This window comes from Salmo salar, chromosome 04, assembly GCF_965601325.2.
Source record: "Salmo salar chromosome 04, fSalSal1, whole genome shotgun sequence".
Lineage (NCBI taxonomy): Eukaryota > Metazoa > Chordata > Actinopteri > Salmoniformes > Salmonidae > Salmo > Salmo salar.
In genome coordinates this window covers 95,475,534-95,497,076 of record NC_138294.1, presented here as the reverse complement: position 1 = coordinate 95,497,076, position 21,543 = coordinate 95,475,534, and the positions used below count along the sequence as shown (strand labels likewise).

Genomic DNA, 21,543 nt, shown 5'->3' with positions numbered 1-21,543 from the left:
TGGTGAGTCTGTTTATAACACCCAGCTGGTTCAGCTAGTCAGGGTGGTGGTGAGTCTGTTTATAACACCCAGCTGGTTCAGCTAGTCAGGGTGGTGGTGAGTCTGTTTATAACACCCAGCTGGTTCAGCTAGTCAGGGTGGTGGTGGTGAGTCTGTTTATAACACCCAGCTGGTTCAGCTAGTCAGGGTGGTGGGAGTCTGTTTATAACACCCAGCTGGTTCAGCTAGTCAGGGTGGTGGTGAGTCTGTTTATAACACCCAGCTGGTTCAGCTAGTCAGGGTGGTGGTGAGTCTGTTTATAACACCCAGCTGGTTCAGCTAGTCAGGGTGGTGGTGAGTCTGTTTATAACACCCAGCTGGTTCAGCTAGTCAGGGTGGTGGTGAGTCTGTTTATAACACCCAGCTGGTTCAGCTAGTCAGGGTGGTGGTGAGTCTGTTTATAACACCCAGCTGGTTCAGCTAGTCAGGGTGGTGGTGAGTCTGTTTATAACACCCAGCTGGTTCAGCTAGTCAGGGTGGTGGTGGTGAGTCTGTTTATAACACCCAGCTGGTTCAGCTAGTCAGGGTGGTGGTGAGTCTGTTTATAACACCCAGCTGGTTCAGCTAGTCAGGGTGGTGGTGAGTCTGTTTATAACACCCAGCTGGTTCAGCTAGTCAGGGTGGTGGTGAGTCTGTTTATAACACCCAGCTGGTTCAGCTAGTCAGGTGGTGGTGGTGAGTCTGTTTATAACACCCAGCTGGTTCAGCTAGTCAGGGTGGTGGTGAGTCTGTTTATAACACCCAGCTGGTTCAGCTAGTCAGGGTGGTGGTGGTGAGTCTGTTTATAACACCCAGCTGGTTCAGCTAGTCAGGGTGGTGGTGGTGAGTCTGTTTATAACACCCAGCTGGTTCAGCTAGTCAGGGTGGTGGTGGTGAGTCTGTTTATAACACCCAGCTGGTTCAGCTAGTCAGGGTGGTGGTGGTGAGTCTGTTTATAACACCCAGCTGGTTCAGCTAGTCAGGGTGGTGGTGGTGAGTCTGTTTATAACACCCAGCTGGTTCAGCTAGTCAGGGTGGTGGTGGTGAGTCTGTTTATAACACCCAGCTGGTTCAGCTAGTCAGGGTGGTGGTGGTGAGTCTGTTTATAACACCCAGCTGGTTCAGCTAGTCAGGGTGGTGGTGGTGAGTCTGTTTATAACACCCAGCTGGTTCAGCTAGTCAGGGTGGTGGTGGTGAGTCTGTTTATAACACCCAGCTGGTTCAGCTAGTCAGGGTGGTGGTGGTGAGTCTGTTTATAACACCCAGCTGGTTCAGCTAGTCAGGGTGGTGGTGGTGAGTCTGTTTATAACACCCAGCTGGTTCAGCTAGTCAGGGTGGTGGTGAGTCTGTTTATAACACCCAGCTGGTTCAGCTAGTCAGGGTGGTGGTGAGTCTGTTTATAACACCCAGCTGGTTCAGCTAGTCAGGGTGGTGGTGAGTCTGTTTATAACACCCAGCTGGTTCAGCTAGTCAGGGTGGTGGTGAGTCTGTTTATAACACCCAGCTGGTTCAGCTAGTCAGGGTGGTGGTGAGTCTGTTTATAACACCCAGCTGGTTCAGCTAGTCAGGGTGGTGGTGAGTCTGTTTATAACACCCAGCTGGTTCAGCTAGTCAGGGTGGTGGTGGTGAGTCTGTTTATAACACCCAGCTGGTTCAGCTAGTCAGGGTGGTGGTGGTGAGTCTGTTTATAACACCCAGCTGGTTCAGCTAGTCAGGGTGGTGGTGGTGAGTCTGTTTATAACACCCAGCTGGTTCAGCTAGTCAGGGTGGTGGTGGTGAGTCTGTTTATAACACCCAGCTGGTTCAGCTAGTCAGGGTGGTGGTGGTGAGTCTGTTTATAACACCCAGCTGGTTCAGCTAGTCAGGGTGGTGGTGAGTCTGTTTATAACACCCAGCTGGTTCAGCTAGTCAGGGTGGTGGTGGTGAGTCTGTTTATAACACCCAGCTGGTTCAGCTAGTCAGGGTGGTGGTGGTGAGTCTGTTTATAACACCCAGCTGGTTCAGCTAGTCAGGGTGGTGGTGAGTCTGTTTATAACACCCAGCTGGTTCAGCTAGTCAGGGTGGTGGTGGTGAGTCTGTTTATAACACCCAGCTGGTTCAGCTAGTCAGGGTGGTGGTGAGTCTGTTTATAACACCCAGCTGGTTCAGCTAGTCAGGGTGGTGGTGAGTCTGTTTATAACACCCAGCTGGTTCAGCTAGTCAGGGTGGTGGTGAGTCTGTTTATAACACCCAGCTGGTTCAGCTAGTCAGGGTGGTGGTGAGTCTGTTTATAACACCCAGCTGGTTCAGCTAGTCAGGGTGGTGGTGAGTCTGTTTATAACACCCAGCTGGTTCAGCTAGTCAGGGTGGTGGTGGTGAGTCTGTTTATAACACCCAGCTGGTTCAGCTAGTCAGGGTGGTGGTGAGTCTGTTTATAACACCCAGCTGGTTCAGCTAGTCAGGGTGGTGGTGGTGAGTCTGTTTATAACACCCAGCTGGTTCAGCTAGTCAGGGTGGTGGTGAGTCTGTTTATAACACCCAGCTGGTTCAGCTAGTCAGGGTGGTGGTGAGTCTGTTTATAACACCCAGCTGGTTCAGCTAGTCAGGTGGTGGTGGTGAGTCTGTTTATAACACCCAGCTGGTTCAGCTAGTCAGGGTGGTGGTGGTGAGTCTGTTTATAACACCCAGCTGGTTCAGCTAGTCAGGGTGGTGGTGGTGAGTCTGTTTATAACACCCAGCTGGTTCAGCTAGTCAGGGTGGTGGTGGTGAGTCTGTTTATAACACCCAGCTGGTTCAGCTAGTCAGGGTGGTGGTGAGTCTGTTTATAACACCCAGCTGGTTCAGCTAGTCAGGGTGGTGGTGAGTCTGTTTATAACACCCAGCTGGTTCAGCTAGTCAGGGTGGTGGTGGTGAGTCTGTTTATAACACCCAGCTGGTTCAGCTAGTCAGGGTGGTGGTGGTGAGTCTGTTTATAACACCCAGCTGGTTCAGCTAGTCAGGGTGGTGGTGGTGAGTCTGTTTATAACACCCAGCTGGTTCAGCTAGTCAGGGTGGTGGTGAGTCTGTTTATAACACCCAGCTGGTTCAGCTAGTCAGGGTGGTGGTGAGTCTGTTTATAACACCCAGCTGGTTCAGCTAGTCAGGGTGGTGGTGAGTCTGTTTATAACACCCAGCTGGTTCAGCTAGTCAGGGTGGTGGTGAGTCTGTTTATAACACCCAGCTGGTTCAGCTAGTCAGGGTGGTGGTGGTGAGTCTGTTTATAACACCCAGCTGGTTCAGCTAGTCAGGTGGTGGTGGTGAGTCTGTTTATAACACCCAGCTGGTTCAGCTAGTCAGGGTGGTGGTGGTGAGTCTGTTTATAACACCCAGCTGGTTCAGCTAGTCAGGGTGGTGGTGAGTCTGTTTATAACACCCAGCTGGTTCAGCTAGTCAGGGTGGTGGTGAGTCTGTTTATAACACCCAGCTGGTTCAGCTAGTCAGGGTGGTGGTGAGTCTGTTTATAACACCCAGCTGGTTCAGCTAGTCAGGGTGGTGGTGGTGAGTCTGTTTATAACACCCAGCTGGTTCAGCTAGTCAGGGTGGTGGTGGTGAGTCTGTTTATAACACCCAGCTGGTTCAGCTAGTCAGGGTGGTGGTGAGTCTGTTTATAACACCCAGCTGGTTCAGCTAGTCAGGGTGGTGGTGGTGAGTCTGTTTATAACACCCAGCTGGTTCAGCTAGTCAGGGTGGTGGTGGTGAGTCTGTTTATAACACCCAGCTGGTTCAGCTAGTCAGGGTGGTGGTGGTGAGTCTGTTTATAACACCCAGCTGGTTCAGCTAGTCAGGGTGGTGGTGGTGAGTCTGTTTATAACACCCAGCTGGTTCAGCTAGTCAGGGGTGGTGGTGAGTCTGTTTATAACACCCAGCTGGTTCAGCTAGTCAGGGTGGTGGTGGTGAGTCTGTTTATAACACCCAGCTGGTTCAGCTAGTCAGGGTGGTGGTGGTGAGTCTGTTTATAACACCCAGCTGGTTCAGCTAGTCAGGGTGGTGGTGAGTCTGTTTATAACACCCAGCTGGTTCAGCTAGTCAGGGTGGTGGTGGTGAGTCTGTTTATAACACCCAGCTGGTTCAGCTAGTCAGGGTGGTGGTGGTGAGTCTGTTTATAACACCCAGCTGGTTCAGCTAGTCAGGGTGGTGGTGGTGAGTCTGTTTATAACACCCAGCTGGTTCAGCTAGTCAGGGTGGTGGTGGTGAGTCTGTTTATAACACCCAGCTGGTTCAGCTAGTCAGGGTGGTGGTGAGTCTGTTTATAACACCCAGCTGGTTCAGCTAGTCAGGGGTGGTGGTGAGTCTGTTTATAACACCCAGCTGGTTCAGCTAGTCAGGGTGGTGGTGGTGAGTCTGTTTATAACACCCAGCTGGTTCAGCTAGTCAGGGTGGTGGTGAGTCTGTTTATAACACCCAGCTGGTTCAGCTAGTCAGGGTGGTTGGTGAGTCTGTTTATAACACCCAGCTGGTTCAGCTAATCAGGGTGGTGGTGGTGAGTCTGTTTATAACACCCAGCTGGTTCAGCTAGTCAGGGTGGTGGTGGTGAGTCTGTTTATAACACCCAGCTGGTTCAGCTAGTCAGGGTGGTGGTGGTGAGTCTGTTTATAACACCCAGCTGGTTCAGCTAGTCAGGGTGGTGGTGAGTCTGTTTATAACACCCAGCTGGTTCAGCTAGTCAGGGTGGTGGTGAGTCTGTTTATAACACCCAGCTGGTTCAGCTAGTCAGGGTGGTGGTGGTGAGTCTGTTTATAACACCCAGCTGGTTCAGCTAGTCAGGGTGGTGGTGAGTCTGTTTATAACACCCAGCTGGTTCAGCTAGTCAGGGTGGTGGTGGTGAGTCTGTTTATAACACCCAGCTGGTTCAGCTAGTCAGGGTGGTGGTGAGTCTGTTTATAACACCCAGCTGGTTCAGCTAGTCAGGGTGGTGAGTTTGTTTATAACACCCAGCTGGTTCAGCTAGTCAGGGTGGTGGTGAGTCTGTTTATAACACCCAGCTGGTTCAGCTAGTCAGGGTGGTGGTGAGTCTGTTTATAACACCCAGCTGGTTCAGCTAGTCAGGGTGGTGGTGGTGAGTCTATTTATAACACCCAGCTGGTTCAGCTAGTCAGGGTGGTGGTGGTGAGTCTGTTTATAACACCCAGCTGGTTCAGCTAGTCAGGGTGGTGGTGAGTCTGTTTATAACACCCAGCTGGTTCAGCTAGTCAGGGTGGTGGTGGTGAGTCTGTTTATAACACCCAGCTGGTTCAGCTAGTCAGGGTGGTGAGTCTGTTTATAACACCCAGCTGGTTCAGCTAGTCAGGGTGGTGGTGAGTCTGTTTATAACACCCAGCTGGTTCAGCTAGTCAGGGTGGTGGTGAGTCTGTTTATAACACCCAGCTGGTTCAGCTAGTCAGGGTGGTGAGTCTGTTTATAACACCCAGCTGGTTCAGCTAGTCAGGGTGGTGGTGGTGAGTCTGTTTATAACACCCAGCTGGTTCAGCTAGTCAGGGTGGTGGTGAGTCTGTTTATAACACCCAGCTGGTTCAGCTAGTCAGGGTGGTGGTGGTGAGTCTGTTTATAACACCCAGCTGGTTCAGCTAGTCAGGGTGGTGGTGGTGAGTCTGTTTATAACACCCAGCTGGTTCAGCTAGTCAGGGTGGTGGTGAGTCTGTTTATAACACCCAGCTGGTTCAGCTAGTCAGGGTGGTGGTGAGTCTGTTTATAACACCCAGCTGGTTCAGCTAGTCAGGGTGGTGGTGGTGAGTCTGTTTATAACACCCAGCTGGTTCAGCTAGTCAGGGTGGTGGTGGTGAGTCTGTTTATAACACCCAGCTGGTTCAGCTAGTCAGGGTGGTGGTGGTGAGTCTGTTTATAACACCCAGCTGGTTCAGCTAGTCAGGGTGGTGGTGAGTCTGTTTATAACACCCAGCTGGTTCAGCTAGTCAGGGTGGTGGTGGTGAGTCTGTTTATAACACCCAGCTGGTTCAGCTAGTCAGGGTGGTGAGTCTGTTTATAACACCCAGCTGGTTCAGCTAGTCAGGGTGGTGGTGGTGAGTCTGTTTATAACACCCAGCTGGTTCAGCTAGTCAGGGTGGTGGTGAGTCTGTTTATAACACCCAGCTGGTTCAGCTAGTCAGGGTGGTGGTGAGTCTGTTTATAACACCCAGCTGGTTCAGCTAGTCAGGGTGGTGGTGAGTCTGTTTATAACACCCAGCATGTTCAGCTAATCAGGGTGGTGGTGGTGAGTCTGTTTATAACACCCAGCATGTTCAGCTAATCAGGGTGGTGGTGGTGAGTCTGTTTATAACACCCAGCTGGTTCAGCTAGTCAGGGTGGTGGTGGTGAGTCTGTTTATAACACCCAGCTGGTTCAGCTAGTCAGGGTGGTGGTGGTGAGTCTGTTTATAACACCCAGCTGGTTCAGCTAGTCAGGGTGGTGGTGAGTCTGTTTATAACACCCAGCTGGTTCAGCTAGTCAGGGTGGTGGTGGTGAGTCTGTTTATAACACCCAGCTGGTTCAGCTAGTCAGGGTGGTGGTGAGTCTGTTTATAACACCCAGCTGGTTCAGCTAGTCAGGGTGGTGGTGAGTCTGTTTATAACACCCAGCTGGTTCAGCTAGTCAGGGTGGTGGTGGTGAGTCTGTTTATAACACCCAGCTGGTTCAGCTAGTCAGGGTGGTGGTGAGTCTGTTTATAACACCCAGCTGGTTCAGCTAGTCAGGGTGGTGAGTTTGTTTATAACACCCAGCTGGTTCAGCTAGTCAGGGTGGTGGTGAGTCTGTTTATAACACCCAGCTGGTTCAGCTAGTCAGGGTGGTGGTGAGTCTGTTTATAACACCCAGCTGGTTCAGCTAGTCAGGGTGGTGGTGGTGAGTCTGTTTATAACACCCAGCTGGTTCAGCTAGTCAGGGTGGTGGTGAGTCTGTTTATAACACCCAGCTGGTTCAGCTAGTCAGGGTGGTGGTGGTGAGTCTGTTTATAACACCCAGCTGGTTCAGCTAGTCAGGGTGGTGAGTCTGTTTATAACACCCAGCTGGTTCAGCTAGTCAGGGTGGTGGTGAGTCTGTTTATAACACCCAGCTGGTTCAGCTAGTCAGGGTGGTGGTGAGTCTGTTTATAACACCCAGCTGGTTCAGCTAGTCAGGGTGGTGAGTCTGTTTATAACACCCAGCTGGTTCAGCTAGTCAGGGTGGTGGTGGTGAGTCTGTTTATAACACCCAGCTGGTTCAGCTAGTCAGGGTGGTGGTGAGTCTGTTTATAACACCCAGCTGGTTCAGCTAGTCAGGGTGGTGGTGGTGAGTCTGTTTATAACACCCAGCTGGTTCAGCTAGTCAGGGTGGTGAGTCTGTTTATAACACCCAGCTGGTTCAGCTAGTCAGGGTGGTGGTGAGTCTGTTTATAACACCCAGCTGGTTCAGCTAGTCAGGGTGGTTGTGAGTCTGTTTATAACACCCAGCTGGTTCAGCTAGTCAGGGTGGTGGTGAGTCTGTTTATAACACCCAGCTGGTTCAGCTAGTCAGGGTGGTGGTGAGTCTGTTTATAACACCCAGCTGGTTCAGCTAGTCAGGGTGGTGGTGAGTCTGTTTATAACACCCAGCTGGTTCAGCTAGTCAGGGTGGTGGTGGTGAGTCTGTTTATAACACCCAGCTGGTTCAGCTAGTCAGGGTGGTGGTGAGTCTGTTTATAACACCCAGCTGGTTCAGCTAGTCAGGGTGGTGGTGGTGAGTCTGTTTATAACACCCAGCTGGTTCAGCTAGTCAGGGTGGTGGTGGTGAGTCTGTTTATAACACCCAGCTGGTTCAGCTAGTCAGGGTGGTGGTGAGTCTGTTTATAACACCCAGCTGGTTCAGCTAGTCAGGGTGGTTGTGAGTCTGTTTATAACACCCAGCTGGTTCAGCTAATCAGGGTGGTGGTGGTGAGTCTGTTTATAACACCCAGCTGGTTCAGCTAGTCAGGGTGGTGGTGGTGAGTCTGTTTATAACACCCAGCTGGTTCAGCTAGTCAGGGTGGTGGTGAGTCTGTTTATAACACCCAGCTGGTTCAGCTAGTCAGGGTGGTGGTGAGTCTGTTTATAACACCCAGCTGGTTCAGCTAGTCAGGGTGGTGGTGGTGAGTCTGTTTATAACACCCAGCTGGTTCAGCTAGTCAGGGTGGTGGTGAGTCTGTTTATAACACCCAGCTGGTTCAGCTAGTCAGGGTGGTGGTGGTGAGTCTGTTTATAACACCCAGCTGGTTCAGCTAGTCAGGGTGGTGGTGAGTCTGTTTATAACACCCAGCTGGTTCAGCTAGTCAGGGTGGTGGTGGTGAGTCTGTTTATAACACCCAGCTGGTTCAGCTAGTCAGGGTGGTGGTGAGTCTGTTTATAACACCCAGCTGGTTCAGCTAGTCAGGGTGGTGGTGGTGAGTCTGTTTATAACACCCAGCTGGTTCAGCTAGTCAGGGTGGTGGTGGTGAGTCTGTTTATAACACCCAGCTGGTTCAGCTAGTCAGGGTGGTGGTGGTGAGTCTGTTTATAACACCCAGCTGGTTCAGCTAGTCAGGGTGGTGGTGAGTCTGTTTATAACACCCAGCTGGTTCAGCTAGTCAGGGTGGTGGTGAGTCTGTTTATAACACCCAGCTGGTTCAGCTAGTCAGGGTGGTGGTGAGTCTGTTTATAACACCCAGCTGGTTCAGCTAGTCAGGGTGGTGGTGAGTCTGTTTATAACACCCAGCTGGTTCAGCTAGTCAGGGTAGTGGTGAGTCTGTTTATAACACCCAGCTGGTTCAGCTAGTCAGGGTGGTGGTGAGTCTGTTTATAACACCCAGCTGGTTCAGCTAGTCAGGGTGGTGGTGAGTCTGTTTATAACACCCAGCTGGTTCAGCTAGTCAGGGTGGTGGTGAGTCTGTTTATAACACCCAGCTGGTTCAGCTAGTCAGGGTGGTGGTGGTGAGTCTGTTTATAACACCCAGCTGGTTCAGCTAGTCAGGGTGGTGGTGAGTCTGTTTATAACACCCAGCTGGTTCAGCTAGTCAGGGTGGTGGTGGTGAGTCTGTTTATAACACCCAGCTGGTTCAGCTAGTCAGGGTGGTGGTGAGTCTGTTTATAACACCCAGCTGGTTCAGCTAGTCAGGGTGGTGGTGGTGAGTCTGTTTATAACACCCAGCTGGTTCAGCTAGTCAGGGTGGTGGTGAGTCTGTTTATAACACCCAGCTGGTTCAGCTAGTCAGGGTGGTGGTGGTGAGTCTGTTTATAACACCCAGCTGGTTCAGCTAGTCAGGGTGGTAGTGGTGAGTCTGTTTATAACACCCAGCTGGTTCAGCTAGTCAGGGTGATGATGATGATGATGATGATGATTAGTCTGCTAGAGTAGAGGAAGGATCTCTGCTGTACAGGAAGTGACATCATGTCTCTACAGGATGTGATGTTTGTAGCAGACACGGCCAATGCCATCCTGACAGCCCTGGACGACCGCTCACCCAATGTCCGCTCCAAGGCCGCCTGGTCGCTAGGCAACCTCACCGACACACTCATCGTCAACATGTGAGAGACCGCGCACACACACAAACTGTCAATGTGGACAACCCATCAGCTTGCCCGTCTATTAATTTTCTCTCGCTCTCTCTCCTGTCCCTCTCTCCCTTCTCCCCGCTCTCCCTCGCTCTCTCCTCTCTATCCCTCGCTCTCTCCCCTGTCCCTGTACCCTCTCTCTCTCTCATGTCCCTGTCCCCCCTCTCCCCTGTCCCCTCTCTCTCCTGTCCCTCTCTCCCTTCTCCCCTCTCCCCCTCGCTCTCTCCTCTCTCTACCCCTCGCTTTCTCCTCTCTCTTCCCCTCTCCCTCTCCCTCTCCTCTCCCTCTCTCTCCCCCTCGCTCTCTCCCCTCTCCCCCTCGCTCTCTCCCCTCTCCCCTTCGCTCTCTCCTCTCTCTACCCCTCGCTTTCTCCTCTCTCTTCCCCTCTCCCTCTCCTCTCCCTCCCTCTCTCTACCCCTCGCTCTCTCCCCTCTACCCCTCGCTCTCTCCTCTTCCCCCCTCCCTCTCCTCCCTCCCCCTCTCCTCTCTCTCCTCCCTCTCCTCTTCCCCCTGCGCTCCCCCCCTCTCCTCTCTCTCCTCCCTCTCCTCTTCCCCCTGCGCTCCCTCCCTCTCCTCTCCCTCTCCTCTTCCCCCTGCGCTCCCTCCCTCTCCTCCCCCTCTCCTTCTCCTCCCTCCCCCACTCCTCCCTCTCCTCCTCCCTCCCTCCCTCCCCCCTGCCTCTCCTCCCTCCCCCACTCCTCCCTCTCCTCCTTCCCCACTCCTCCCTCTCCTCCTTCCCCACTCCTCCCTCTCCTCCTTCCCCACTCCTCCCTCTCCTCCTTCCCCACTCCTCCCTCTCCTCCCTCTCTCCCTCTCCTCCCTCTCTCCTCCTCTCAGGGAATGTGTTGGGGAGGTCTTCCAGGAGGAGCTGTCTGATATGTTAGTGCTCCAGATGCTGCAGTCAGCCACCAAGGCTGCTTTTGACAAGGACAGGGTGAGAACACACACCACTACAGAGCATTCAGAAAGTATTCAGACCTCTTGACTTGTTCCACATTTTGTTACGTTACAGCCTTATTCTAAAATGGATTAAATCGGGGTTTTTTCATCGTCAATCTAGAAAGTTTTGGAAGGCTATTAAGTCTGTCTGGTAATGTTAATGAATTACTGTCTTGTGTTTTGAAGGACTCTGTTGCTGTATATGACACAACTGAAAAGCTGAATTGTTTCAATGAGCAAGTTGTATCATCTGGTAGGCTGTTTGATTCAGTATCCTCTGTCTCTGTACAACCCTGTGTGGATGAACCAGTGAGAGATGGTCTAACTTTTAGCTTTTTGTCATTCTCAGTGCAGGTGGTACATAAAGCCCTGAAATCCTTAGATCAGAGAAAGCTTGCAGGTCCTTATCTTCTGGATCCCTGCTTTTTAAATCTGGCAGCTGATTTCATAGCTGAACCACTTACATATCTGTTTAATCTAACCCTGGAATGGAATGAAATTCCAAATCAGCATTTGTCCGACCGCTTTTAAAAGGGGAGATCCAACTATTTTAAATAATTCTCGGCCAATGTTCAAAGCTGTCACCACTGGCGAAAATACTTGAAGCCCTTGTTAGTGAACTGCTAAAATAGTTTTTATATATTGATCTCTCTAAGGCTTTTGATACAGTTGATCATGCTATACTGAGGCAGAGATTGTCGAGTGTAGGTCTTTCAGAGCAGTTACATGTTTTGTTAACTATCTGTCTGATAGAACTGTGCACTCTGTTTGATGGGCTCATGTCTATTAAATTGTCTGTCTGTAGTGGTGTGCCCCAGGGCTCTGTACTTGGTCCCCTCTTATTCACTATTTACAGTGGAACTTGGAAGTTTACATACGCTTAGGTTGGAGTCATAAATACTCGTTTTTCAACCACTCCACAAATGTCTTATTATCAAACTATAGTTTTGCCCAGTCGGTTAGGACATCTACTTTCTGCATGACACAGGTCATTTTTCCAACAATTGTTTACAGACAGATTATTTTAATTATAATTCACTGTATCACAATTCCAGTGGGTCAGAAGTTTACATACACTAAGTTGACTGTGCCTTTAAACAGCTTAGAAAATTCCAGAAAATGATGTCATGGCTTTAGAAGCTTCTGATTGGCTAATTGACATAATTTGAGTCAATTGGAGGTGTACCTGTGGATGTATTTCAAGGCCTACCTTCAAACTCAGTGCCTCTGCTTGACATCTTGGGCAAATCAAAAGAAATCAGTCAAGACCTCAAAACATTGTAGACCTCCACAAGTCTAGTTCATCCTTAGGAGCAATTTCCAAACGCCTGAAGGTACCACGTTCATCTGTACAAACAGTAATACGCAAGTATAAACACCATGGGACCATGCAGCCGTCATACCGCTCAGGAAGGAGACGCGTTCTGTCTCCTAGAGATGAACGTACTTTGGTGCGAAAAGTGCAAATCAATCCCAGAACAACAGCAAAGGACCTTGTGAAGATGCTGGAGGAAACGGGTACAAAAGTATCTATATCCACAGTAAAACGAGTCCTATATCGACATAACCTGAAAGGCCACTCAGCAAGGAAGAAGCCACTGCTCCAAAACCGCAATAAAAAAGCCAGACTACGGTTTGTAACTGCACATGGGGACAACGACCGTACTTTTTGGAGAAATGTCCTCTGGTCTGATGAAACAAAAATAGAACTGTTTGGCCATAATGATTATAGTTATGTTTGGAGGAAAAAGGGTGAGGCTTGCAAGCCGAAGAACACCATCCCAACCGTGAAGCACGGGGGTGGCAGCATCATGTTGTGGGGGTGCTTTGCTGCAGGAGGGACTGGTGCACTTCACAGAATAGATGGCATCATGAGGGAGGAAAATTTGGAGGATATATTGAAGCAACATCTCAAGACATCAGTCAGGAAGTTGAAGCTTGGTCGCAAATGGGTCTTCCAAATGGACAATGACCCCAAGCATACTTCCAAAGTTGTGGCAAAATGGCTTAAGGACAACAAAGTCAAGGTATTGGAGTGGCCATGACAAAGCGCTGACCTCAATCATATAAAAAATCTGTGGGCAGAACTGAAAAAGCATGCGAGCAAGGAGGCCTACAAACCTGACTCAGATACACCAGCTCTGTCAGGAGGAATTTGCCAAAATTCACCCAACTTATTGTGGGAAGGTTGCGGAAGGCTACCCGAAACGTTTGACCCAAGTTAAACAATTTGAAGGCACCACATGTCTCACCACATTCCAGAGTACAGATATCTCTCTCTTCACCTGCAGCACTCTGGGTCTGGTTGAGGGGTGTTGTTGTGCTGGACTGTTGTCTGGGTCTAGTTAAGGGGGTGTTGTTGTGCTGGACTGTTGTCTGGGTAAGGGGGTGTTGTTGTGCTGGACTGTTGTCTGGGTCTGGTTAAGGGGGTGTTGTTGTGCTGGACTGTTGTCTGGGTCTGGTTAAGGGGGGTTGTTGTGCTGGACTGTTGTCTGGGTCTGGTTAAGGGGGTGTTGTTGTGCTGGACTGTTGTCTGGGTCTGGTTAAGGGGGTGTTGTTGTGCTGGACTGTTGTCTGGTTAAGAGAGTGTTGTTGTGCTGGACTGTTGTCTGGGTCTGGTTAAGGGGGTGTTGTTGTGCTGGACTGTTGTCTGGGTCTGGTTAAGGGGGTGTTGTTGTGCTGGACTGTTGTCTGGGTCTGGTTAAGGGGGTGTTGTTGTGCTGGACTGTTGTCTGGGTCTGGTTAAGGGGGTGTTGTTGTGCTGGACTGTTGTCTGGGTCTGGTTGAGGGGTGTTGTTGTGCTGGACTGTTGTCTGGGTCTGGTTAAGGGGGTGTTGTTGTGCTGGACTATTGTCTTGGTCTGGTTAAGGGGGTGTTGTGCTGGACTGTTGTCTGGGTCTGGTTAAGGGGTGTTGTTGTGCTGGACTGTTGTCTGGGTCTGGTTAAGGGGGGTTGTTGTGCTGGACTGTTGTCTGGGTCTGGTTAAGGGGGTGTTGTTGTGCTGGACTGTTGTCTGGGTCTGGTTAAGGGGGTGTTGTTGTGCTGGACTGTTGTCTGGTTAAGAGAGTGTTGTTGTGCTGGACTGTTGTCTGGGTCTGGTTAAGGGGGTGTTGTTGTGCTGGACTGTTGTCTGGGTCTGGTTAAGGGGGTGTTGTTGTGCTGGACTGTTGTCTGGGTCTGGTTGAGGGGTGTTGTTGTGCTGGACTGTTGTCTGGGTCTGGTTAAGGGGGTGTTGTTGTGCTGGACTGTTGTCTGGGTCTGGTTAAGGGGGTGTTGTTGTGCTGGACTGTTGTCTGGGTCTGGTTAAGGGGGTGTTGTTGTCTGGGTCTGGTTAAGGGGGTGTTGTTGTCTGGGTCTGGTTAAGGGGGTGTTGTTGTGCTGGACTGTTGTCTGGGTCTGGTTAAGGGGGTGTTGTTGTGCTGGACTGTTGTCTGGGTCTGGTTAGGGGGTGTTGTTGTCTGGGTCTGGTTAAGGGGGTGTTGTTGTGCTGGACTGTTGTCTGGGTCTGGTTAAGGGGGTGTTGTTGTGCTGGACTGTTGTCTGGGTCTGGTTAGGGGGTGTTGTTGTCTGGGTCTGGTTAAGGGGGTGTTGTTGTGCTGGACTGTTGTCTGGGTCTGGTTAAGGGGGTGTTGTTGTGCTGGACTGTTGTCTGGGTCTGGTTAAGGGGGTGTTGTTGTGCTGGACTGTTGTCTGGGTCTGGTTAAGGGGGTGTTGTTGTGCTGGACTGTTGTCTGGGTCTGGTTAAGGGGGTGTTGTTGTGCTGGACTGTTGTCTGGGTCTGGTTAAGGGGTGTTGTTGTGCTGGACTGTTGTCTGGGTCTGGTTAAGGGGGTGTTGTTGTGCTGGACTGTTGTCTGGGTCTGGTGAAGGGGGTGTTGTTGTGCTGGACTGTTGTCTGGGTCTGGTTAAGGGGGTGTTGTCTGGGTCTGGTTAAGGGGGTGTTGTTGTGCTGGACTGTTGTCTGGGTCTGGTTAAGAGAGTGTTGTTGTGCTGGACTGTTGTCTGGGTCTGGTTAAGGGGGTGTTGTTGTGCTGGACTGTTGTCTGGGTCTGGTTAATGGGGTGTTGTTGTGCTGGACTGTTGTCTGGGTCTGGTTAAGGGGGTGTTGTTGTGCTGGACTGTTGTCTGGGTCTGGTTAAGGGGGTGTTGTTGTGCTGGACTGTTGTCTGGGTCTGGTTAAGGGGGTGTTGTTGTGCTGGACTGTTGTCTGGGTCTGGTTAAGGGGGTGTTGTTGTGCTGGACTGTTGTCTGGGTCTGGTTAATGGGGTGTTGTTGTGCTGGACTGTTGTCTGGGTCTGGTTAAGGGGGTGTTGTTGTGCTGGACTGTTGTCTGGGTCTGGTTAAGGGGGTGTTGTTGTGCTGGACTGTTGTCTGGTTAAGGGGGTGTTGTGCTGGACTGTTGTCTGGGTCTGGTTAAGGGGGTGTTGTTGTGCTGGACTGTTGTCTGGGTCTGGTTAAGGGGGTGTTGTTGTGCTGGACTGTTGTCTGGGTCTGGTTGAGGAGTGTTGTTGTGCTGGACTGTTGTCTGGGTCTGGTTAAGGGGGTGTTGTTGTGCTGGACTGTTGTCTGGGTCTGGTTAAGGGGGTGTTGTTGTGCTGGACTGTTGTCTGGGTCTGGTTAAGGGGGTGTTGTTGTGCTGGACTGTTGTCTGGGTCTGGTTAATGGGGTGTTGTTGAGCTGGACTATTTTTTTTTGGTGTTGACTGGAGTGTGTTCACCTGCTGGTCCAGCTCTACCTGTCTTACCTCCAGCTGGGTGAATTTATCCTTCATTTCAATGAGGGAGTAGTACTCTGTGCTGGGGGCTTTGACACCTCTCACTTCACACGGCAGTGCTAAATGAAGTTGGAGCCATATCTGTTCTGTCTTAGCAAGCTTTGTAGTCTTAACTTAACTCAGTCCTTGTAAAATAGATTATTGTAATTTATTTTTCTTCTTGGCTTTAAAAGTAGCTTCAGACTAAATATTACTCATTACTTTTTGTTGTGCTTGTTTTGCCAGAGCATTTTCTGTATAGTCCTTGAGAATAACAATATTTGGTAGTAGGAATCCTTCCAGAAAATGTTGTCCAAAATCAGGTTTGGAGTTTTGATTTGGAGTGAAGGTTATGTTGTGGAGGGTAGTATCCTGTATATGTCCTGGTGACATAGTGTTGTGGAGGGTAGTATCCTGTATATGTCCTGGTGACATAGTGTTGTGGAGGGTAGTATCCTGTATATGTCCTGGTGACATAGTGTTGTGGAGGGTAGTATCCTGTATATGTCCTGGTGACATAGTGTTGTGGAGGGTAGTATCCTGTATATGTCCTGGTGACATAGTGTTGTGGAGGGTAGTATCCTGTATATGTCCTGGTGACATAGTGTTGTGGAGGGTAGTATCCTGTATATGTCCTGGTGACATAGTGTTGTGGAGGGTAGTATCCTGTATATGTCCTGGTGACATAGTGTTGTGGAGGGTAGTATCCTGTATATGTCCTGGTGACATAGTGTTGTGGAGGGTAGTATCCTGTATATGTCCTGGTGACATAGTGTTGTGGAGGGTAGTATCCTGTATATGTCCTGGTGACATAGTGTTGTGGAGGGTAGTATCCTGTATATGTCCTGGTGACATAGTGTTGTGGAGGGTAGCATCCTGTATATGTCCTGGTGACATAGTGTTGTGGAGGGTAGTATCCTGTATATGTCCTGGTGACATAGTGTTGTGGAGGGTAGTATCCTGTATATGTCCTGGTGACATAGTTTATCTGACTCTAAATCTATCTTTGTGTAAAAACATGCTGAAAAATTCAGGAGCTCATCTGCTCATGACCTCTCATTCTCTCTCTCTCTCTCTCTCTCTCTCTCTTCTCTCTCTCTCTCTCTCTCTCTCTCTCTCTCTCTCTCTCTCTCTCTCTCTCTCTCTCTCTCTCTCTCTCTCTCTCTCTCTCTCTCTCTCTCTCTCTCTCTCTCTCTCTCTCTCTCTCTCTCTTTCTCTCTCTCTTTTCTCTCTCTCTTTCTCTCTCTCCCTCTCTCTCTCTCCTCCAGGTTAAGAGTAATGCGGTTCGTGCGTTGGGGAACCTGCTCCACTTCCTGTCTGCCAGTCAGCTGACCCGGCCAGGGTTCCAGCGCCCCCTAGAGGAGGCGGTCAGCGCGCTGGTCACCACGGTCCAATCAGAAGCAACGATGAAGGTCCGCTGGAATGCCTGCTACGCCCTGGGCAACGCCTTCAAGAACCCTGCCCTGCCACTCGGTACACACTGCCCTGACCCTCAGTTCACACTGCCCTGACCCTCAGTTCACACTGCTCTCAGTTCACACTGCCCTGACCCTCAGTTCACACTGCCCTGACCCTCAGTTCACACTGCCCTGACCCTCAGTTCACACTGCCCTGACCCTCAGTTCACACTGCTCTGACCCTCAGTTCACACTGCCCTGACCCTCAGTTCACACTGCCCTGACCCTCAGTTCACACTGCCCTCAGTTCACACTGCCCTGACCCTCAGTTCACACTGCCCTGACCCTCAGTTCACACTGCCCTGACCCTCAGTTCACACTGCCCTGACCCTCAGTTCACACTGCCCTGACCCTCAGTTCACACTGCCCTGACCCTCAGTTCACACTGCCCTGACCCTCAGTTCACACTGCCCTGACCCTCAGTTCACACTGCTCTCAGTTCACACTGCCCTGACCCTCAGTTCACACTGCCCTGACCCTCAGTTCACACTGCCCTGACCTCAGTTCACACTGCCCTGACCCTCAGTTCACACTGCCCTGACCCTCAGTTCACACTGCTCTCAGTTCACACTGCTCTGACCCTCAGTTCACACTGCCCTGACCCTCAGTTCACACTGCCCTGACCCTCAGTTCACACTGCTCTCAGTTCACACTGCCCTGACCCTCAGTTCACACTGCCCTGACCCTCAGTTCACACTGCCCTGACCCTCAGTTCACACTGCCCTGACCCTCAGTTCACACTGACTTTCTGTTGGCCTCAAAACCTTCACTCATTCGCTCTCTCGATCTCTCTCTCCAGATTCTGCTTCCTGGTCCGGCGACGCGTTTTCCGCCCTCTGCTGTGTTGTCACTTCCTGTCAGAACTTCAAGGTGCGCATCAAGTCTGCCGCTGCCCTCTCCGTCCCCACCTCCCGTCATTGCTACGGCGACGCGGAGCGGTTCGGGCGCGTTTGGCGCTCACTGGCCGCGGCGTTGGAACACAGCGAGGAGACGCAGGACTTCCTGGAGTACCGCTACTGTTCCTCTCTCCGACACACACTCACACACACCCTCACACACCTGCTACGACTCAGCCAATCACAGGACATGCCCGCCCTGGGGATGTCGCTCGTCATGGAGGAGGGGAGGGGCTTCAAGGAACACCTGGTAAAATACCTGAGAGGGGAGGGAGGGACGGACGGAGGGAGAGGAGGAGGAGGAGGGACGGAGGGAGGGAGTGGAGAGACGGAAGGGGAGAGAGAGCGAAAGGGGGAGGAGAGAGTGAGGACTCTGGGAGAGACGCTGGAGAGACTGAGGAGTCTTTGTGTAGATGGGGAGGAAGAGGGTGATGAAGAGGAGAAGAGTGCGTTGGTGGTGGTGGTGGCATTTCTGGAGGATGTTCTGAGGAGCTGTGAGGAGCTGAAGGTCTCCCCCTCAGATTAACCTTTAACCCCCACACCGTAGCCCAACTCCTGTTCCCCCTCCTCATTCCCCTTCATGAATTTAGGAGCAGGATTTGCATCGTGGACAAGAGGGTGTAGTTTCCACCATATTCCTCACAACAGTCCGTTGTAATGAACGAGTGCCTAATTCAGGAAGGAACAGAACGGGACTGGTTCAGGGGAACGGGACTGGTTCAGGGGAACGGGACTGGTTCAGGAGAACGGGACTGGTTCAGGGGAACGGGACTGGTTCAGGAGAACGGGACTGGTTCAGGGGAACGGGACTGGTTCAGGGGAACGGGACTGGTTCAGGAGAACGGGACTGGTTCAGGGGAACGGGACTGGTTCAGGGGAACGGGACTGGTTCAGGAGAACGGGACTGGTCCAGGAGAACGGGACAGACCGATGGTCTGTTTCCGGGTTTAGGTGTAGACGTGTCGACTGTGGAACGGTAAACTGTCACCATTCCAAAGGGTTTTATTCCACGTGAACAGGTTTTATTCCACGTGAACAGTAATAAATAATTCATTCCTGATGTTAAAGCAGATGGACTGCCTTAATACCGCTAACACTGTTCTTATTAGTACTACTGCTGTTATTACAGTACTATAAGGGATAACTCTGCTATTATAGAATTACAGTGCTATTATTACTGTTATATTACAATTATTTTGGTGTAGAAGTTGATTTACAGTACTATTATTAGTTATATGATTACAGTACTATTATTAGTTATATGACTACAGTACTATTATTGGTTATATGATTACAGTACTATTATTAGTTATATGACTACAGTACTATTATTGGTTATATGACTACAGTACTATTATTAGTTATATGACTACAGTACTATTATTAGTTATATGACTACAGTACTATTATTAGTTATATGACTACAGTACTATTATTAGTTATATGACTACAGTACTGTTATTGGTTATATGACTACAGTACTATTATTAGTTATATGACTACTATTATTAGTTATGACTACAGTACTATTATTAGTTATATGATTACAGTACTATTATTAGTTATATGACTACTATTATTAGTTATGACTACAGTACTATTATTAGTTATATGACTACAGTACTATTATTAGTTATATGACTACAGTACTAGCGCATTATTGTAATATCTTCTGTGTGTTTATCAATAAACTGGACCAGCGGGCGCTAGCCTCTCTTCCTGATCCCGTATCTGTGTTATTGATGGTCAATCAACTGGACCAGCGGGCGCTAGCCTCTCTTCCTGATCCGTGTTATTGATGGCCAATAGTCTGGACCAGCGGGCGCTAGCCTCTCTTCCTGATCCGTGTTATTGATGGCCAATAGTCTGGACCAGCGGGCGCTAGCCTCTCTTCCTGATCCGTGTTATTGATGGCCAATAGTCTGGACCAGCGGGCGCTAGCCTCTCTTCCTGATCCGTGTTATTGATGGCCAATAGTCTGGACCAGCGGGCGCTAGCCTCTCTTCCTGATCCGTGTTATTGATGGCCAATAGTCTGGACCAGCGGGCGCTAGCCTCTCTTCCTGATCCGTGTTATTGATGGCCAATAGTCTGGACCAGCGGGCGCTAGCCTCTCTTCCTGATCCGTGTTATTGATGGCCAATAGTCTGGACCAGCGGGCGCTAGCCTCTCTTCCTGATCCGTGTTATTGATGGCCAATAGTCTGGACCAGCGGGCGCTAGCCTCTCTTCCTGATCCGTGTTATTGATGGCCAATAGTCTGGACCAGCGGGCGCTAGCCTCTCTTCCTGATCCGTGTTATTGATGGCCAATAGTCTGGACCAGCGGGCGCTAGCCTCTCTTCCTGATCCGTGTTATTGATGGCCAATAGTCTGGACCAGCGGGCGCTAGCCTCTCTTCCTGATCCGTGTTATTGATGGCCAATAGTCTGGACCAGCGGGCGCTAGCCTCTCTTCCTGATCCGTGTTATTGATGGCCAATAGTCTGGACCAGCGGGCGCTAGCCTCTCTTCCTGATCCGTGTTATTGATGGCCAATAGTCTGGACCAGCGGGCGCTAGCCTCTCTTCCTGATCCGTGTTATTGATGGCCAATAGTCTGGACCAGCGGGCGCTAGCCTCTCTTCCTGATCCCGTATCCGTGTTATTGATGGCCAATAGTCTGACACCTCAACCTGATCAACACTGTTGTTACCGACCTGTGGTTCTGTCTGTGTGACTCCTGATGTCATTTACTCTGAACCTGCTGAGAAAATATTCAAATGATGACTCAAATCAACATGGGATTAACATGAAATCTGCCGTTGCAACAAAATAAACATATCAAGAGCCACTTGTTCTGCGAGTGAAAAATCCTACAATTATTCATATTAGAATCTAAGTGCACATTATGTAATCCAACATCTGGTAAATGGCATAGAGAGTTTCAGCAGATACATTAATAACCAGATTTATTTATCTGGAGGTCCAGAGAGATCAGGTCCAGGAGTCTAACGGAATCAGATGAGAGATCAGGTCCAGGAGTCTCTAACTGGATCAGATGGGAGGTCCCGGAGAGATCAGGTCCAGGAGTCTCTAACGGGATCAGATGGGAGGTCCCGGAGAGATCAGGTCCAGGAGTTTGTAACGGGATCAGATGGGAGGTCCCGGAGAGATCAGGTCCAGGAGTTTGTAACGGGATCAGATGGGAGGTCCCGGAGAGATCAGGTCCAGGAGTTTGTAACGGGATCAGATGGGAGGTCCCGGAGAGATCAGGTCCAGGAGTCTCTAACGGGATCAGATGGGAGGTCCCGGAGAGATCAGGTCCAGGAGTCTCTAACTGGATCAGATGGGAGGTCCCGGAGAGATCAGGTCCAGGAGTTTGTAACGGGATCAGATGGGAGGTCCCGGAGAGATCAGGTCCAGGAGTTTGTAACGGGATCAGATGGGAGGTCCCGGAGAGATCAGGTCCAGGAGTTTGTAACGGGATCAGATGGGAGGTCCCGGAGAGATCAGGTCCAGGAGTCTCTAACTGCATCAGATGGGAGGTCCCGGAGAGATCAGGTCCAGGAGTTTGTAACGGGATCAGATGGGAGGTCCCGGAGAGATCAGGTCCAGGAGTTTGTAACGGGATCAGATGGGAGGTCCCGGAGAGATCAGGTCCAGGAGTTTGTAACGGGATCAGATGGGAGGTCCCGGAGAGATCAGGTCCAGGAGTTTGTAACGGGATCAGATGGGAGGTCCCGGAGAGATCAGGTCCAGGAGTTTGTAACGGGATCAGATGGGAGGTCCCGGAGAGATCAGGTCCAGGAGTTTGTAACGGGATCAGATGGGAGGTCCCGGAGAGATCAGGTCCAGGAGTTTGTAACGGGATCAGATGGGAGGTCCCGGAGAGATCAGGTCCAGGAGTTTGTAACGGGATCAGATGGGAGGTCCCGGAGAGATCAGGTCCAGGAGTTTGTAACGGGATCAGATGG

The 21,543-nt window shown here is 50.6% G+C and overlaps 1 protein-coding gene across 1 annotated transcript in view; it reads left to right on the top strand.

Annotated features, from left to right (window-relative positions):
* Window positions 1–19,315, top strand: part of heatr6 (HEAT repeat containing 6) — a 92,666-nt gene extending 73,351 nt beyond the window's left edge. Inside the window, exons 17-20 of the mRNA XM_045717488.2 lie at window positions 9,397–9,521; window positions 10,386–10,482; window positions 16,508–16,712; window positions 17,496–19,315. Of these exons, the coding sequence (XP_045573444.2) occupies window positions 9,397–9,521; window positions 10,386–10,482; window positions 16,508–16,712; window positions 17,496–18,118 (1,050 nt within the window). The 3' untranslated portion in view covers window positions 18,119–19,315. The remainder of the gene's footprint in view (window positions 1–9,396; window positions 9,522–10,385; window positions 10,483–16,507; window positions 16,713–17,495) is intronic.
* The last annotated feature ends 2,228 nt before the right edge of the window (window positions 19,316–21,543 follow it).